General features: G+C 36.9%; 1 protein-coding gene across 1 annotated transcript in view; it reads left to right on the top strand.

Annotated features, from left to right (window-relative positions):
* Window positions 1-231: 231 nt before the first annotated feature.
* The window catches only part of WDR36 (WD repeat domain 36), a 44366-nt gene continuing 24297 nt past the window's right edge, over window positions 232-20300 (top strand). The window contains exons 1-12 of the mRNA XM_072736589.1: window positions 232-637; window positions 2833-2860; window positions 4415-4515; window positions 5956-6073; window positions 7957-8089; window positions 9832-9886; window positions 10917-11049; window positions 11277-11452; window positions 11775-11895; window positions 12381-12446; window positions 13723-13809; window positions 14904-15049. Of these exons, the coding sequence (XP_072592690.1) occupies window positions 485-637; window positions 2833-2860; window positions 4415-4515; window positions 5956-6073; window positions 7957-8089; window positions 9832-9886; window positions 10917-11049; window positions 11277-11452; window positions 11775-11895; window positions 12381-12446; window positions 13723-13809; window positions 14904-15049 (1317 nt within the window). The 5' untranslated portion in view covers window positions 232-484. The remainder of the gene's footprint in view (window positions 638-2832; window positions 2861-4414; window positions 4516-5955; window positions 6074-7956; window positions 8090-9831; window positions 9887-10916; window positions 11050-11276; window positions 11453-11774; window positions 11896-12380; window positions 12447-13722; window positions 13810-14903; window positions 15050-20300) is intronic.

Genomic DNA, 20300 nt, shown 5'->3' with positions numbered 1-20300 from the left:
TTCTTTCTTTTTCTTTCTCTCTCTTTCATTTCATTTCATTTCATTTCATTTCATTTCATTTCATTTCATTATTTCATTTCATATTTATTCCCGAGACCCCCAGAGAGAGGCAGGGTCCCCGCGGGAGCCTGGCGCGGGGCTTGATCCCGGGACCCCGAGGGCGGAGGCTCCGCTGAGCGCCCGCGCCGGCCTCCCTCCCGGTTTTCTGCAGGTGTGACCAGGCCCCTAACGTGGCTGCACGTGTCGGGCCCCCCGCGACCGCCCGCTGCCGGCGCGACCCCTCCCATCGGCGGGGGCGGAGGCACAGCCCTGGGCCGTGGCGCGGAACCCAGGTCGCGCGGCCCTGGGCGCTCGGGGGAGCGGTTTGTCGGGCGCACGGGGCACCGCCCCCGCGGAGGTCATTGGCCGGGGCCCCGGAAGTGCGGTGCGGCGCGCGAGGCGGGGTCGGGCCGCCGCTTCCGCCGGGCCGGGCGCGGAGGCCGCCATGGAGCGCGGCGGCGCGGGCAGCGCGCTCTTCGCGGGGTTCCGGGCCTTGGGGCTCTTCAGCACCGACGTCGCGCACGTGCTGCGGTTCAGTGCGCTGAAGCGCCGCTTCTTCGTGACCACCTGCGTGGGCAAGAGCTTCCACACCTATGACGTGAGTGGCCTCCCGCGTCGCCCGCTGCCCGGGACCCCGCGCCTCCCCGCTCCCCCCCCCCCCCACCTGCCCTGGGTCAGCCCCTCCCTCCTCCATGCCCTGGGTCAGCCCTTCCTCCTCCCCGGTCAGCCCCTCCCCCCACCCCCCGCCCTGTCAGCCCGCCTCCCTTCCTGGTGCTGCCGGCCAGGCCCAGGCGGGCCACGGGGCCGCGGGGGAACCCCACGGGGACACCCGGTTCCGTGACGTCACGGCTGTTCCTCACACCTGTGAAGGTGTCCTGAAGGTGTACATGTGATCCTGGGCACACACACACCCCGAGTTCTGCACGAGAAACACTCGTAAGACACTCGGCTGTGCAGCTCTGACCCAGGCTGGATTAGGCCCCCACGTGGGAGAGCGGGAGGGGGAGGCCCTCCTCCCGGAGGCCCCCTGCGTCCGTCCTCCCACGTGCAGTGTCTGGCCCCCAGCCTCCTGGCCTAAGCCGGGCAGCGATTTCTCTTTACCATACGGGTGGTCCTTCCGGAGCGCCCTGCTGTAAATCCCGAAAACGTTTCAGAAATCAAGGTGCCTGCCCCGGGCCCTCCTGCCTGTGAGTTGAGGGCTTTTCTCCTTTAACTTCTCTCGGTCAGTTGTCCTAATCACCTTTGTTGCTGTTTCCCTTTATCTGCAAGTAAATGTGTGGGGCCGACAGCCAGTGTTGTGGTTTTTTTTTTTCTTTTTTTTACGATTTCATTTATTTATTCATGAGACGCAGAGATGGAGAGGAAGAGACGCAGGCAGACGGAGGAGCAGGGAGCCCGATGCAGGTCTCCATCCGAGGACCCGGGGTCAGGTCCTGAGCCGAAGGCAGACGCTCCCCGGATGAGCCCCCAGGTGCCCCGAGCCAGTGTCAATTAAGTACTTTTTCTGGAAACCAAGCTGCAATCCTTCTTTGAAGGATTGTGGAAAGCAAAGGGGTTATTAGTAAGAAGAGGTGGTTGCTGGTAGCTGTTTGGGGTAGCGGAAGAGGAAAGGAAAGTGAGGGCCATGCCCACCGTGCAGGTGGCGCTGGTGATGGCAGCTGAGGTTTATTGGGCATTAGCTATGACTAGCTCCTTTCTAACTGTTCAACACAAATTTTACACAAGAATACTGCTAATCTAATAACCCCATAAGGCAGAAGTCTGTTTTAATTCTTATTTTATAGTTGAGGACTTTGAGGAGGGGGGCGGGGGGTGGTTCGGGTAACTGTCCAGGTCCTACTGCTGGGTCAGTAACCAAAGACTGGGGTCAGCCAACTACAGGCTGCAAGCCAGTGCTGCCCACCATTTGTTTTTGTATACTCCTGACATTTTTATTTATTTTACAGGTATGTTGGTGTTTTTCTAATATTAACACTCCCCCAGTAAAATTTGCATGCTAGTAGGATGCAGTGTAATTAAGCTTTGTCTTGGGATGGAGACTTGCGTCTACCTCATTTAAAAAATAAGATCTGGGACGCCTGGGTGGCTCAGTGGTTGGGCATCTGCCTTTGGCTCAGGGCATGATCCTGGAGTTCTGGGATCGAGTCCCACATCGGGCTCCCTGCATGGAGCCTGCTTCTCCCTCTGCCTGTGTCTCTGCCTCTCTCTCTGTCTCTCGTGAATAAATAAATAAAATCCTAAAAAAATAAAAATAAAAAATAAGGTATTTAATATGACCTCCAAGGGCCTTTTCAATCTTAGGATCCTATCAGATCTGGGATTTGAATTTCCATTTATACCCCTCCGAGCTCTGTGCTTCAGAGATGGGTGGTTTTGACATTTATAAATGCCTGGGGAAAAAGTCAGAAGACGAGTCATATGTCATGGCATATACAAGTTACGTGAAAATCAAATTTCTGTATTCATAATTGGAATAGAGCCATACACATTTATTTATAAGTGGTTGTTTTCATGTTTTATTAGCAGTTCAGGAAAGACCAGATAGCCTATGAAGCCCTAAATATTTACTGTATGACTCATTATAGAAAACGTTTGCCTATACCTTCCATTAGTACTCCTGATGAAATAGTGGAAAAAATACGCTTTTCTAATAATGAAAAATTAGGATCAGTAAGTGTCTTTTTGACGAAAGATAGCATAGCAAACTTATGTATGAGATTATATTTCAGTTTTCAGGTGTTCAGTTTTCATTAACAAAAGCAATTACATTCTAATTTTTTTTTTTTTAAACAGGTTCAGAAACTTAGTCTGGTTGCAGTGAGTAAGTGTAAACTCTTTTGAATTTATACGTTTGGTGTCTTTTAAAAATCTTAGAAATGTTGACATTAATTTAAGACTTAGAAGTATATAAGAAATCTAGTATTTAGTTCTGATAAACTTACATAGTGAAAAAAAGAATCCAGGGTAGGATCATATGTTGGATTTAGTTGTCCTGTCTCCTGAGTGTCTTTAAATTTGTGTTTCACAGCATTGACACTTTTAGAATATGGGTTCTTTTTTAGAATGTCCTTCAATTGGACTTTTTTAATGTTTCCTCATGATTAGATTCAGGTTATGCCCTGTGGCAAGAAGAACATAGAAATAATGCAGAATTCTCAGTGAATTGTATCAGCAGGCATATGCTGTTGGTTAGTTCTTTTCCTGGCAGTGATAACTGATCATTTTATTAAGGTGACATTTGTCAGGTGGCTCCATTTTAAAGTTTTAGCTGTTGTAATTAATAAGTATCTTGTGGTAAGATCCACTGATCAATACCCTATTACTCTTCAAAGTTTTACTCATTTAGGGATGATTCTTGCTGGAGCCAGGTATTATAATGATGATTACCAAATAGTGATTTTCTGATTCCATTATTCCTTCTACTGTAAGGAAGAGTTTTCCCTTTTCCTCCATTTTGATATTTTTTCCAATAGAAGGAGCATTTATTTTTTTTGAAAACTATTGAACAGAATAAAGGGCTTGCTGGGGCTAAGAGAGTAGTTTTACCATCAAATATCACTGTAACAGAAACAGGATTTTTATAAGTCTGATAAACAGGAAATTTAAAAAAGATTATAAAAGGCAAAGAAGGGCACTGTAACTTAAGTTGAATACAAAGTGAATAATAAACTTATAAAAGTAGTATTTGGGAAGTGGAATATGCAGCATGAAAAATACTTGAAACAATCTTTTATCTTTAACTCTCTTCCCAAAACAGGTAATAAAAAGAAAAGGCCAGGGTGAGCATGATAGAGAAGAGTGAAAAAATCACATCCTCTGAGAAATGGCTAGAGATGATAGGCATATTTACCTTGGAGACTGAATAGATACCGTATTGTTCACTTTAAGGTCAGAAGGTAGAGTATCATAGAGTTTTTCTGAGGTTTTTCCAAAAGATCAAGTTAAATAGGGTTCTAGGTTTTGATTAACTTTAAAAATTTTCTTTGAGTGTTAGTTTGATATTCCTGAAGGCATTTATATGAAAGGTGGATGACTGTCTGCCAGTTTTTTTATATTAAGTGAGGATATTTTTTCATAGAACCTCAAAAAACTTCTCATTTCTTTAGGATTGTTTTTATGTCTGTAAGTCCTATACATTAACTCTCTTAGGGAAGGTCAAGATGATTTTATATTCTCAATCTGGTAGTTAATATTAGATGCATAAAATAACATTAAAGTCAAGTTTATCCTGATTCTCAGCTTTTACTTATATATACACACATTTAGATTTTTAAAAAATTATAGACATGAAAAATGTTCTGTGTGTATTATTGAGGTTTCTATTTGTGCCAAGATCTTAAAATTTCATATTTATTTCATATTTCTCTTTACCTAGGTAACTCTCTTCCACAGGATATCTGCTGTATGGCAGCTGATGGGAGGCTAGTCTTTGCTGCTTATGGGAATGTTTTCTCTGCATTTGCCCGTAATAAAGAGGTTTGTATCACTGAACTATTTAAATTGTCCTTTGCAGTCAATAGTTGTCATAAAAGTAGGAGAAACTTTATTGTTGGCATTCTTCATCTGGGACATTCTGGACATGTACTTTTTTTAATGTAAACATTTATTTTTCTGGAAGAGGAGAAAGCTGATTTCATCAAATTCTCAAAATTAGTTAAAGCTTGTGCTTAAGTTCAGTTTTATTTGTCATGGATGAACATCAGAATTATTTGGGCAGCTTCTTCAAACTTTTCTTGCCCAGTTGGGTCCCATCTCTTGAGCTCTCTACTTTGTATATTGGGTTGAAATAGGATTTAGGAAATGCCTTTGAAAATGCTTTCCCCCAAGAGTTTCATATTTATACCACTGTTTTATGTGGATTGACTTTTTCATTATAAACAACTCAACCCATGACTCCTTTTCTAAGAACCAAATGCTTCTTTTCTGTGGAGAGAAAACTAGCTTCTTTCTTGTACCCTGGTCTTTTCTAGTCTTAATTTATCAGCTGGCTTTTAAGTTTGTCCTGAAACAACTGATTTGAGAGATGACCTGGCTCTGGTGGCCCAGAATGAAAGGGAAAGTAGTAGTAGAGCTGCCTAAATAGCCAAGTAATTGAATCACTGTACTTGTGAAGTCCTGACTTGGACTGACATTTGTTCCCAGAGTCCTCCATCATCACTGTCTGTGGCAGAGGGAGGTAGTTTACCTGTGGAATGCTTTAATGGGACTTGTTTGGGTTTTTAGAGAGTCGGGGAAAATGTCCTCTTCTCCGCTCCGCCCCCCCCCCCCCCCCCTACTCAAGTTTGTAGTTTCCCCTGTCTATATATAGAGAGAAGGGAGGAGGGCGGGGGAAATAAGGTTGGCAAGGCATCAGAGACTTAACTGTAGGAATCTAGGGTCAGAAGGACAAGGAGAAGAAATAGTGTTTCTGGACCCTGGTGTGAACTGAATCCATGGTGTGAACTGAATCCATGGCTGTAGTTCTTGAGGGATGTAGCTGCTGTAAAGATAAGGATCTCTGTCTAAACAGAAAGCTATGCAGAAGAAGTGCTCTATCTCCCCCATCATCTGGAAGCCAGCGTGGTGATGGAGTCTGTAATGGTCAGCCTTTTAGAACATAACCACTATATTAGGATGCATGGAGTTGTGCTGGTTGGATCAGGTGAAAGACCCAGCTATGTGGAGGCGTCCTCCCTAAGCTCAGAGGTCTCATTTCGGTGTTTCTACTCCATGCCTCCTCATTATTGGACTGACTGAGGAAGCAGGTGAAAATGCCTGGTTCCTTGCTATTTGTTAATCTAACCTTGGACAGTCAAAAGTTGGACCTCATTTCTCAGCATAAGCATCTTTAAGATTAGCATGTTTTTGGTTAATATGAATAATACTACATGGTGAATGAGTAATAATATGAAATTCTTTTGAACTTTGACATTGTAGGTAGTACACACCTATAAGGGTCATAAGGCAGAGATCCGTCTTTTGCAACCTTTTGGGGATCATGTTATTTCGGTTGATACCGACAGCGTTATTATTATTTGGCACATATATTCAGAAGGTAAGAATGAACTAATTTATTGCATTAAATTGGTGGGTAGTATATGTATAGCTAAAGTTAAAAACGTATGTAGGGCAGCCCAGGTGGCTCAGCGGTTTAGTGCCACCTTCAGTCCAGGGCCTGATCCTGGAGACCCAGGATCGAGTCCTGCATTGGGCTCCCTGCATGGAGCCTGCTTCTCCTTCTGTCTGTGTTCCTGCCCCCCGCCCCCCACTCTCTCTGTGTGTGTGTCTCATGAATAAATAAATAAAATCTTAAAAAAAAAAAGGTATGTAAACACAACTTCCATGTCAAAGGTTTCACATGTAATCAGAAAAAAATTCAGACTTTTTAATGTGTATTAGGAAAAAGATTTTAAGTAAAAAAATGCATAAAGTTTTAGTCAGCCAGTGAGCTCACCTTTATAATCTGCTTAATGTGTTTCTCTCAGCTAAAAACATTTTCTATTGCAGTTCTCCAAGTTTAGGGACATGTTAATTATTTTCTTTGTGGAGTGAATTTTGGTATATGTTCTTAGTTCGTATTTTCAACTTTCAGTAAAGGAGATTATAGTAGTAAACTAAGATCCTATAATCTGAAGAAAAGAACCCATCTTTTTTCTGAGAATATGAATCCATGTCCTTTAACTGTGATACTCTTCTACGGTGGCCCTGAGCTATGTCTGTAGGACGGTGTTACCCTCAAAGAATTTATCCCTAAAATATCCCTGGCTTTCCTCAGTAAAGGACTGTGGCTCTCCCATGAATTCAAGCTTTTATGTTTTTAAAATCTGTTTATATTTTTTAGCTTATATTACCTCTTGTTTAACCCATGGTTCTATGAGGTATATTTTTAGTAAAAATTGCTCTCCTGGGAGTTAATCCATGTTCTTCAAATTAGACCTTCTTTGTTCTGTCTTTGCCCAGGTAAGAGAGCAGAATTCCTGAAGTAGTCCTTGTGCAGATGGGTGTTAAGAGGTCTTAATAAAGTCAGAGAATTGGTTTCTTATAGTCCAGGAGGCTTTCTGTTGTTGCTGGTGCTAGCTTTTTATTATTAGAGCAGCGCATTGAACCAGTGTCTTCAGGGAGCTATTTATATTGGTTATAAGTAAAATTGCTTGCAAATAGAGGCAAAGATCTTACAAAGTTTAAATGATTTTCATCATTTTCTTTGCTTTTTAAACTGAAGACAAATATCTCTGGGAAAGTGAAGCAGTGTGCTAAACTAAAAATTAAGTGAAATTTACCTTTGATACTGAAATTTTGGGGAAAATTCAGTGAAAAATAGTTTTCATCATGTATGAACTATGAAGTAGGAATAAAAATTTACACGTAAGAATTTTAAATATAGATAAGATTTCAAAAAATGACTGGATTTACTATTTTCTACTCCACAAGGCTGTAAGTTTTTTCTCACATTTATTAGAGGCTCTATGGAAATGTTTGAAAAGCACTATTCTTAGTTTCACCAGGGTTTGCCTCTTTCTTTTTACATCTTTGAGTGGTCCGTCAATCTCCCTAGATATTTGAGAGCTCAGTACAATACAAGCACTTCACTTAGAATATTCACTCTGCCTCTTGATCAAATTAGAAATATGGCAAAGCTGATCCCTAAAGTCACTTCTTTTAATCCTTGTTTTTTATTCCTGTAAACCAGTTTAGCAATAAGTGAAATTTTTAATAGTATTGATATCAGAACTTTTAGAAAAATTTTTGACAGTCCGTTATAGTTACAAGTTGCTCCTCATCATGTTTAATTTTTTCAAGGAATGTGGGAATGGGTTAGTATATAAGTCTTTGGTTTATATTAGGACATAAATTTTTTATATGGTAGACTTACGTTAAGGACTAAATATACAGGTACATGAAAAATAATTACGTTATTTTTAACTTTTACTTTTGTAGAGGAATATCTACAATTGACTTTTGATAAATCAGTATTTAAAATTTCTGCAATTTTGCACCCAAGTACCTACTTGAATAAAATACTTCTTGGCAGTGAACAAGGAACCCTACAGCTGTGGAATATAAAATCCAAGTAAGTTATTTAGAATATAACGTGAGTGGTTCCCATCTTATCCTTATCTATTACTCCCTAATGCGTACTTAAGTCTTACAGTTCTCCCTGACTTTATATGTTTACTTGAAGGGCTTTCAATAAATATATCTGCTTTTGGAGTTGTTACTCATGACATGTGAAAGGTGGCACATGGTCCTGACACAGGGCAGCTTCATAATACCCATTGAAAAGTATATACTTAGAGCTCTAATCTGCTGTAAAGAGTCCGTATAGCTATAGAGAAGACTCTGGCAAGGTAAGTTAAGAAAATAATTATGCTGGACAGCATCTAGTTTTCAATAAACTGAAAAGTTTGAAGAAGCCAAAGTAGGTCAGTGTTAATTTAGTATTAGCATTTAGGAATCATTTTTAGGGTAAAAGTACATTTGTTACCAACCACAAACTTGATGGACATCTATTATTATATTATTGGTAAAATTAGCTAGAGGGCTAGATAAATGGTTTTGAGTAACCTCTGCCTCTTACTTGAACATTTATCTGGAGCAAAAAGTGACAGCTCAGTTTTTGTATAGCATTAAAAAAACAAATATTTACCATCCAAATTGTTTTTTTTAAAGCCCTTATAAATTTGAAAAGGAAAAAAATTATTAGAGGTTTATCCTAATTCTTAGATTTTTTTAAAAAATTATTTTTTATTTTTTTTAAAAGATTTTATTTATTTATTCATGAGAGACACAGAGAGAGACAGAGACACAGGCAGAGGGAGAAGCAGGCTCCATGCAGGGAGCCTGATGTGGGACTTGATTCCAGGACTTCAGGATCACGCCCTGAGCTCTAGGCAGGCGCTTAACTGCTGAGCCACCCAGGCGTCCCTAATTCTTAGTTTTAAATCTGTGTTTTTAGTTTAACAAATAACGTTGGCTATCTACTCTGTGCTCAGCTTCAGTGATAATGACTGAGAGATATTTTCTCTGCCCCTAATGTTATCTGTTGAGACTCTTTATGTGATGTTTAGACTATTATGCATTAAGTATCCCTTGGATAATCATTGAGTAAACTAATTTGTGCCCACTTACTGAATTTACTACGTGACTTAATACTTTATTGAATATTGATATAATTTCAGAATATCTGTTTCTTCAAGGACTTATATATCATTTGTGGCTTGATTCTGAAATTTAGAGCACCATCACTACTGTCATGCAGCAGTTCTACAACATTATGTATATGATACATTATATCATATATATGATACATTATATTGTATACAGTTATACAATATATAACAAGTTATACAATATGTAACAAGATTACAGTTATAATCCTTTCTGTAATATTTTCCTAGAGATCTGTCTACAGAGTATGATGGTTTTTTATGATCTGTAATACAAAATGGATTTTAGTCATGTTTTTTTCTTTTTTTTCTTTTTTTTTTCTATTTCCTACAGAGTTGGTATAGTATAATAGTTACTAGCAGCATGGGGCATTGGATCTGGAATTGTCTGTCTGGGCTCTGAATTGTTAGCCATATAACCTTAGCTTGATTGTGTCACATAAATTTTCTTAGTTTCTGTGTCTGAAAAATGGTGATAGTATCTATCTTGTATTTTTTTTTTTGAGTATTAAATAAGTTAACATGTATACTTAGAATAGTGTGGGGCAGAGTAATAACTTAGATGTCTTCTATTATTTCACTTTTTAATATGTAGTAGATTTTGTTTTCCTAAAATTAAAACTTTTCACCTATTTTCTTCTTGTAGTAAACTACTATATACATTTCAGGGATGGAAGTTTGGAGTAACAGCTCTCCAGCAGGTAAGAAAAATACTTTTCTTGTTAAGTCAACCATATTTTTAGACCTGAAGACAAAAATAACATACAAAACTAGCTTATTTTTACAAATATTACCTAAAAAATTGTATTTTGGAAATGTAATTGAAAACAAATAATAATGCTTTTGCCTATAAACATTTGTGGAAATCTTTTTGCCTGGAATTAGGCTCTAAACATATAGTTGGTATGGGACTGTGTTTACCAATCATTTTGCAAGCTTGTAGTCCAGGGCCTGTGTAGAGTAAAGATGATAGAGATGAGTTAGTTGTTCAGTAAAGCAATCTAATGATTAGGTACCTTGAGGACAAGGAGTCATAACTTGTTTTAGAAAACAAAACAAAACAAAAACTTGTTTTAGTATCCCCAGGGTCTAGTGCATAATAGTCACTTGATGGTAAATTAATAAAATATTGAGACTGATTCTATTCTGTAATAGTGTGGGACATTGATCTTCTGTGCTAAAATAGAGATTTTATTATGGAGCCTGTTCGTAAGACCATTGTATAAAATGAAGATTATAGTCATAGAATATTAGAGCTGGAACAGACTAATTGTAAAACTTTTTTGCCTTTTAATGTATTTTATAGGCTTTTCCTGTTTTCCTTGGATAAGTAATTCTCCACTTTCTTTATAGTTGGCCTTTTATGGCATTTATGTTATGTTTTCTAAGAGTTGTCTCTTTTTTCTGTTTCCATCCAGTTCGTGATCTGTAGTGATATATAGGAGATTCTTTTTCTTTTACAGTTGTTTTCTGTGTCAACTATGTTTTAGTGGTAAGGAGGTTGATGGTGGCTACCAGATTTGAAACTGGAAAGTAACTTCAAAACATCATTCTTTAAAACATGTGAAATAGCAATCAAAGTATGCTAGAGTGGTAATGTTGTTTTTTTGCCATCCTTCAGAGGGTATTTCATTATTTGTTTCAATAACACACAAGTAATGACTGTTAACATCAGGATTATTAAAGCTGTTTTGATTAAGAAAATAAAAAGCTGAGTAATTTAATTTTCAGGCACCAGCTGTGGATGTTGTTGCTGTTGGTCTTACATCAGGTCAGGTTATCATTCACAACATTAAATTTGATGAAACATTAATGAAATTTCGTCAAGACTGGGGACCTATTACTTCAATTTCATTTCGCACAGGTAACTTTTAATTTATTGATAAATATTAACATTTAAAATGCATAACTTCGAGGCTCATGGAAGTTTTCCAAATGGTTGTTTTCTTAGAATTTAATATATTTGGAAGAAATGAGTGAAATATTACATCACAAATAGCCAAAGGAATAAGAATAGTTTAATAGTAGATAGTAATAGTTCGGTTGTTTTATGGTGCATTTTTTTTTAATGTATTTTATTTTTGGTAACAGATGGTCATCCAATAATGGCAGCTGGAAGCCCGTGTGGCCACATTGGACTCTGGGATCTAGAAGACAAAAAATTAATCAATCAAATGAGAAATGCACATTCTACAGCAATTGCCGGGCTGACATTTCTCCATAGAGAGCCACTTCTTGTCACAAATGGTGCTGACAATGCTCTGAGGGTATTATGATTATTATTATCATTTTCTTGGCTTCTATCCTTGGAATTATAATAAGGCTATTGTAATGTATCAGCCTGAAACTTAGAAGATGAAAGGAAAATGGAATAAGATAGTGGTATAGATGAAACAAAAAGCATAGCAGGTTACATGATTGTAGTGAAGTGAGACAGTTACAGTTTATCTTTTCCCCCTGCCCCCCTCTCCAGGGTCAGAAGCCTGGCAAGCACTACCCAGTGCCAGTTGATATATGTGAAATTGATCTCACTGCTTGAAGATCATTTAACACATTGCAGAATAACTCTGTCTTTTTATTTCTTGGCAGATATGGATATTTGATGGTCCCATGGGTGAAGGTCGGCTTTTGAGATTCAGAATGGGGCATAGTGCTCCTCTTACCAAAATCAGATATTATGGACAAAACGGACAGCAAATTCTTAGTGCAAGTGAGTTTCTGCTTTGTGCTTTTAGTTTATTCAAACAATTATTGAGAATAATTTAATTTGATTAATATTTATTAGGTTTGACATTTATGAATTTTTGAGTTTAGGTACTCCTTAGAGTGATTTGGAAATCTGGGGAAATGAGATTTTTTTGGAATACTTCAGGAAGCATTGTAAATTATATTATCTTCATTTGGAGTGTTATTTTATTTACTAATTCTCAGAGATGGTCAGATTCTGAAACTGCGGCCCTTCCCTAGTGTAATAATCTGAAAATTATTAGTACCTCATTTTATCCTTTGTTCTTACTAAATGGCATTCTGTGCACAGGTGAATATGGTAATGAAGTAGTTGCAACACAGCTCTCCTTTTAAAGTGTCCCAGACTGTAACTTCAGGTTTTAATAATCTAATTTTATAAGATCTGTCATTCAAATGATCCACTGTTGTGATGAAGTTTGACTAGGTATTTTCTGTCTGTATCAACAGGTCAAGATGGAACTCTTCAATCATTTTCCACAATACATGAGAAATTTAACAAGAGTTTGGGACATGGTAGGTCACTTGCTAGGTGAAAATAAAGCTGCTGGTCATAAAAGAAACATTTCAAGATACTAGGAGACAACCAGAGGAGGTTTCATTGATAAATTTCCCCTTTTCTTGGATAAAATTAAAAAACCTCTGTATAGAAGAGTAGTAGTAAGACTCTTAAGATCAGTGTTGCTATAGAAGTGGTTGACGTATTGCGATAAGATTATTGAAAAGAATTAGATTTCTTGGGTGGTAAAAACATACTCCTGCCACCCAGAAGATACCAGTGGTCTCACTGGACCCATGTTTAGAGTGCACAATTTTAAACATGGAAGGGACCTTAGAGAAAGCATCAAAGTAAGCAGTGTCCCATCTTTTTGCAGAAAGGACTTTATTCTTTCTTTCTCTATCCCTTCCCATTGTTTCCAACATTTGAAAGATTTTGTATATTAAACAAAAATGTTTTTCTGTTTTATTCATAATTAGCCTTCTTTTTAGCTACTATCCTGGCTATTCATGCATATATGTACTTCCAAATGAGTTTCAAAGTCTTTTTTTTTTTTTTTCTTTTTTTTGGATCACTTTTTAATAATCCAAAGTGATACTTGAAATTACGTTGGAGAGATTTGCTATCTTTAAGAATCTTCACATCTAGGGATACAATATATCCTCATTCAAGTTGTGTTTTACATTCCTTAGTGAAGTTCTTTTAGTTTTCCTCTTGTTGGTCCTACGTATTTGAGATAATTCAGTGGTATTTTATGTATTTTACTATAATTTTCTAATTTTCTTTTTTTGCTAGTATTATGGGTGTGATCTTTGCTCATTATATTTCGACCTTGCAGTATTTAATATTTAGTAACTAGTATATAAGAATACATAATATTATTATAATTACAAAATAATTGTATAATTACAAAATAATAATTATAATATTAAATACTGCATCATAGGGAACTCACTGTTTTTTTATTTCTGTGTTTGGTTATAAAATGATTGATTATGAAATGATTGTTACTGCAAATAGTTATTTGATTGTTTATCTTAATTGACATGACTATGTGACCATCATCTAAAAAATTATTTTTACCTTTGTTTTTCAATTTATATTTTCTTATGCAATTATATGCATTAAATTTCATAAATGATTAACTAATAGTGGTAATAACATCTTTATTTGGCTCTTGACTTAAATAAGAATATCTTGAACTTTATAATTCTGTGATAAGGAATAGCTTTCTGTTACGTACATTTTTCATTAGGAAGAGTTCATAGCTATATTCCCTCCTTCAACCCCCAGGATTAATAAATAAAAAAAAAGTCAAGCGGAAAGGACTTCAGAATGCCATGTCAATGAGGCTTCCACCCATCACAAAGTTTGCAGCTGGTAAGTAACTTCTTTGTTTCAAGAAGTTCTGCTTTTTTTATTTTTCCCACTATTTATGTTTAAATTTTCTTCATTTTAAAAAATGTTTTTGCAAGTGTTTGAAAATAATGCAAGTGCGTGCAAATCTAATGTGAAGACTAAAGTTATTTATTTATTTTTTCTAAAGTTATTTATAATTTGAAATTATTACCTTTTAATTTCAATTTGTTCTTTGTAAGACCTATTGATAAACAGTATTTGATATTCCATTTTGTAACCTTTCTTATTGTATTATATGGTTTGTATAATGAAAGTGACTAATGTTAAAATGGTAAGAATGGAGAACATGTATCTCTAATCAAAATCAAAATATACTGAGGTCTTAGTATGCTACATCACTTGAGCAATGTTTCATTCAAAGAAGTGATTTTAAGGAAAATGTAGGTAGGTGATGGGATTGTTGAGTGAAAGCTATCATAGATAAAGTTCAAATAAAGTTGAGGTTGTTGTATCAACCACATGATGGTTTTTTCCTTTTTTTAACTTTAGTTTTGACCACCCTCCTGTCTTTTTTATCTTAGAGCCTGAGTGATCTTCCTAAAACATCTAAATCCTGTCATTCACCTGCTTAAAAATCTTTTAGACTCCCCTTATTACTTGTAGGATGCATTCTCCTCTCTTTAACATGGCTTTCAAGACAACTTTTGTGATGTGTGGCCCCAGTTGCCTTGCCTGCTACCCATCCTTCTCAGGAAGATGCATCACTTAACTTGCTGGGCTTCATTTTGTTCAAGTTACTCTTGGACCTGTTTGTCCCCCTGCTTCCCCGTTAATTGCTGTTGGTTTGACTGCTTCTTTCAGGAAGCCATTTATTACTGTCCTCCTATCTTCTTAGTAAACTCTTCCTGAGTGCTTTTATAAGATACTATCATTTTTTTTATTATAGTTTTTTCTAATCAGAATCTCTTGTTATATTGGAAGCTCAGAGCTATCTAAAATTACCTGTAAACCATCAATCATATCTCTAGTGCTTAATGGTAACATAAATATTATATGTTTTATAAATAATGAGGGAATGAAAAATAATGTGATTTATGATTTTTATTATGTTTTAGAGGAAGCTCGTGAAAGTGACTGGGATAGTATCATTGCTTGCCATCAAGGTAAATTATCATGTTCAACCTGGAACTATCAGAGATCTACAATAGGCGCTTACTTTCTCAAACCAAAAGAGCTGAAGAAAGATGACATAACTGCAACAGTAAGTGAGCTTGTTGATAAGAGCATTTCCTCCTATAAAACTGTCCGGTAGTAATCTTGTTATACTCAAGTTTATTAATGATAATGTTGGTTGAAAGAACATAGTTTAACATTTTGAAATTATTCCCTAATAATGTTATGTTTTGCAACTATAGAGAATTACTTTTGGTTTAAGTTAAGCTTTGATTAATCAGATGTAGTATATTATTTTAGTCTTATAATTAATATAGGATTACTCAGAATACCCTTTGAAGATTTGGAGGGAATTCAGCATTTATCAGTGAACTTCTTACCTTAATTATATTGAGTATACAGTACTGTACTCAATGAATGTGTATCTTCAGGTTTCTTTTTTTTTTTTTCTTGATTTCCTTTGACAATAGGGATTAAGATTTAGCCAACTCTTGAAAGAGTTATAGATGTAGAAGTTATTTAAAGCCTTTATGTCTTTTCTTATGTTTGTCTCTTGAGAAGTGCCTTGAAGAGAAATTCTGAGTCCTAAACTTTTCTTAAATATAGCTTTTAAATGCCAGTGTTTACTTAAAAGTTTATTTCCATTAAATTTTGTTTTTGTTTGCTTTTGTTAATACGTATGTCTACTTTTGTTGAGTTCAGATTTTAAGATATAAAGTAGTAGTGTCAAATTTGGTTTGCAGAATTGTTGCTCCTGTTTTTTAATAAAGTTAATTGATATAATTCACATACTAGAAAATTCTCTCATTTAAAGTGTATACAGTTCAGTGATTCTTAGTATATTTATAGGATTGTGTGGGTCATCACTATAATCAGTCTAATTTTAGAACATTCTTATCACCTCAAAAAGAAACCCCATTCTCTCACTTCCCTTTTTGTATCTCCTTTTTTTGTTTTATTATTATTTTAGCTTTTTAAAAAATTTATTTAAATTCAGTTAATTAACATATAATGTATCATTGGTTTCAGAGGTAGAGTTCAGTGATTCATCAGTCTTATATAACCCTGGTGCTCATCACATCACGTGCCTTCCTTAATGTCCATCCCCCAGGTACCCCATCCCCTCCCCTCCCTCCCCTCCAGTGATCCTGTTTGTTTCCAATGATTAAGAGTCTCTTATGGTTTGTCTCCCTCTGATTTTGTCTTGTTTTATTTTTTTCCTCTCTTCCCCTTTGTTTGTTAAATTCCACGTGAGTAAGATCATAAAATTGTCTTTGATTGACTTATTTTACTTAGCATAATACCGTCTAGTTCCATCCACATCATTGCAAATGGCAAGATTTTTTTTGATGGCTGAGTAGTAGTCCATTATATATGTATATACCACATCTTTATCCATTCATCTGTCATTGGACATCAGGGCTCTTTCCATAGTTTGACTATTGTGGACATTGCTGCTGTAAACATTGGGGTGCAGGATCCCCTTCACATCACTACATTTGTATCTTTGGGGTAAATATCTAGTAGAGCAATTGCTGGGTCATAGGGTAGCTCTATTCTCAACTCTTTAAGGAACCCCCATACTGTTTTCCAGACTGACTGCACCAGCTTGCATTCCCACCAGCAGTGTAAGAGAATCCTCTTTTCTCTGCCTCCTTGCCAACGTCTGTCATTTCCTGATTTGTTACTTTTAGCCATTCTGACTGGTGTGAGGCAGTATCATTGTGGCTGTGATTAGTATTTCCCTAATGAGAGATGTCGAGCATTTTTTCATGTTTTGTTGGCCATTTGTATCTTTGGAGAAATGTCTGTTCATGTCTTTTGCCCATTTCTTTTTTTTTTTTTCTTTTGCCCATTTCTTGACTGGATTATTTGTTCTGTAGGTGTTGAGTTTGAGAAGTTCTTTATAGATTTTAGATACTAGACCTTTAATACATCATTTGCAAGTATCTTCTCCCATTCTGTTGGTTATCTTTTGGTTTTGTCAACTGTTTTCTTCGCTGTGTAAAAGCTTTTTATCCTGATGAAGTGCCAATAGTTCATTTTTGCCTTTGTTTCTGTTGCCTTTGGAAGTGTGTCTAACAAGAAATTGCTGTGGCCAAGGGCAGAGTTTGCTGCCTGTGTTCTCCTTTAGGTTTTTGATGGATTCCTGTCTCACATTTAGGTCTTTCATCCATTTTGAGTCCGTTTTTGTGTATGGCATAAGAAAGTGGCTCAATTTCATTCTTCTGCATGTGGCTGTCCAATTTTCCCAACACTATTTGTTGAAGAGATTGTCCTTTTTCCAGTGGATTTTCTTTCCTGCTTTGTTGAAGATTAGTTGACCGTAGAGTTGAAGGCCCATTTCTGAGTTCTCTGTTCTGTTCCACTGATCTATGTGTCTGCTTTTGTGCCAAATACCATACTGTCTTGATGATCACAGCTTTGAAATACAGTTTGAAATCTGGAATTGTGATGCCACCAGTTTTGGTTTACTTTTTCAACATTCCTTTGGCTATTTGGGGTCTTTCCTGGTTCCATACAAATTTTAGGATTATTTGTTCCAACTCTGTGAAATAAGTTGATGGTATTTTGATAGGGATTACATTGAATGTATAGATCGCTCTAGGTAATATAGACATTTTAACAATATTTGTTCTTCCAATCCATGAGCATGGAACATTTTTCCGTTTCTTTGTGTCTACCTCAATTTCTTCCATGAATGTTCTATAGTTTTCTGAATATAGATCTTTTGCCTCCTTGGTTAGATTTATTCCTAGATGTCTTAAGGTTCTGACTGCACTTGTAAATAGGATTGACTCCTTAATTTCGCTATATTCTCATTGTTAGTGTTCTGTGCAGTGATTTTATATCCTGCCATTTTTCTGAATTCCTGTATGAGTTCCAGCAATTTTAGGGTGGAGTCTTTTGGATTTTCCATATAGAGTATCATGTCATCTGTGAAGAATGAGAGTTTAATTTCTTTGCCGATTCGGATGCCCTTTATTTCTTTTTATTGTCTGATGCTGAGGCTAGGACTTCTAGTACTACGTTGTGTAGCAGTGGTGAGAGTGGATGTCCTTGCTGTGTTCTTGACCTTGGGGGATAAGCTCTCAGTTTTTCCCCATTGAGAATGGTATTGACTGTGGGCTTTTTCTATATGGCTCTTATGATATTGTGGTATGTTCCTTCTATCCTTACACTGTGAAGAGCTTCAATCAAGAAAGGATACTGTACTTCATCAAATGCATTTTCTGCATCCATTGAGAAGATTGTATGGTTCTTGTCCTTTCTTTTATTAAAGTAGTGTATCACATTGGTTGATTTGCAGATGTTGAACCACATTGTAGCCCAGGAATAAATTCCACTTTGTCGTGGTAAATAATCCTTTTAATGTACTGTAGGATACTATTGGCTAGTATTTTGGTGAGAATTTTGGCATCCACGTTCATCAGAGATACTGGTCTGTAATTCTCCTTTTTTGTGGCATCTTTGTCTAGTTTTGGGATCAGGTAATGCTGGCCACATAGAGTTTGGAAGTTTTCCTTCCATTTCTGTTTTTTTGAAACAGCTTCAGAAGAATAGGTATTAATTGTTTTTTAAATGTTTGGTAGAATTCCCCTGGGAAGCCTTCTAGCCCTGGACTCTTGTTTGTTGGGAGATTTTTGATTACTGCTTCAATATCCTTGCTGGTTATGGGTGTGTTCAGATTTTCTATTTCTTCCTGTTTCAGTTTTGGTAGTTTATATGTATCTAGGAACGCATCCATTTCTTCCAGATTGCCTAATTTGTTGGCTTATAGTTGGTCATAATATGTTCTTATAATTGTTTGTATTTATTTGGTGTTGGTTGTGATCTCTCCTCTTTCATTCACGATTATATTTATTTGGGTCCTTTTTCTTTTCTTTTTTTTTTTTTGATAAGTCCATGGGTTTATCAATCTTATTATTTCTTTCAAAGAACCAGCTCTTAGTTTCATTGATCTTTTTTCTACTGTTCTTTTGGTTTCTATTTCATTGATTTCTGTTTTAATCTTTATTACTTCTCTCTCCTGCTAGGTTTATGCTTTATTTGCTGTTCCTCCTCCAGCCCCTTTAGCTGTAAAGTTAGGTGTGTATTTGAGACCTTTCTTATTTTTTGAGAAAGGCTTGTATTGCTATGTACTTCCCTCTTAGGACCATTAGGACCACCTTTTGCTGCATCTGAAAGATTTTGAACCATTATGCTTTCATTTTCATTTGTTTCATGGTTGACCCACTCATTCTTTAATAGGATGCTCTTTAGTGTCCATGTACTTGAGTTCTTTCCAAATTTCCTCTTGTGATTAAGTTAAGGTTTTAAAGCATGTGGCCCAAAAATATGCAGGGAATGATCCCAGTCTTTTGGTGCCAGTTGAGACTGATTTGTGATCCAGTATGTGATCTATTCTGGAGAATGTGCGATGTGCACTAGAGAATGTGTATTCTGTTGCTGTAGAATGGAATGTTCTGAATATATCCGTGAAGTCCATCTGGCCCTGCATGTCATTCAAAGCCCTTGGTTTCCTTGATTTTCTGCTTAGATGCTTTGTCCATTGATGTTAAAGTCCTCTACTATTATTGTATTATTATCAATGTGTTTCTTTAATTTTATTATTAATTGGCCTGTATAACTGGCTGCTTCCGTGTTAGGGGCATAAATATGTACAGTTGTTAGATCTTCTTGTTGGATAGAACCATTAATTATGATATAGTGTCTTTCCGCGTCTCTTATTACAGTCTTTGGTTTTAAATTTAGTTTGTCTGATAGAAGGTTTACCACACCAGTTTCCTTTTGATATCCATTATCATGAGAAATGGTTTTCCACCCCCTCACTTTAAATCTGGAGGTGTCCTTGGGTCTGAAATGAGTCTCTTACAGACAGCATGCATATCGATGGGTCTTGCTTTCTTATCCAATCTGATACCCTATGTCTTTTGATTGGGGCATTTAGCCCATTTACGTTCAGAGTAACTATTGAAAAGTATGAATTTAGTGCCTTGTATTACCTGTAAAGTCACTGTTTCTGTATATTGTCTCTGTTCCTTTCTGGTCTGTGTTACTTTTGAGCTCTCTTCATTTAAAGGATCATTTTTAATATTTCTTATAGGGCTGGTTTAGTGATCACAAATTCTTTTAGTTTGTTTGTCCTGGAAGCTTTTTATCTCTCCTTCTATTTGAATAACATCCTAGTGGGATAAAGTATTCTTGGCTGTATGTTTTTCTCATTTAGCACCCTGAATATATCATGCCAGTCCTTTCTGGCCTGCCAGGTCTCTGTGGAGAGGTCTGCTGCCAGTCTATTGTTTCTACCCTTGTAGGTTATGGACCTCTTGTCCCAA

The sequence above is a fragment of the Vulpes vulpes genome, chromosome 14, assembly GCF_048418805.1.
Source record: "Vulpes vulpes isolate BD-2025 chromosome 14, VulVul3, whole genome shotgun sequence".
Classification (NCBI taxonomy): domain Eukaryota; kingdom Metazoa; phylum Chordata; class Mammalia; order Carnivora; family Canidae; genus Vulpes; species Vulpes vulpes.
This window is presented reverse-complemented; position numbering and strand designations above follow the sequence as displayed.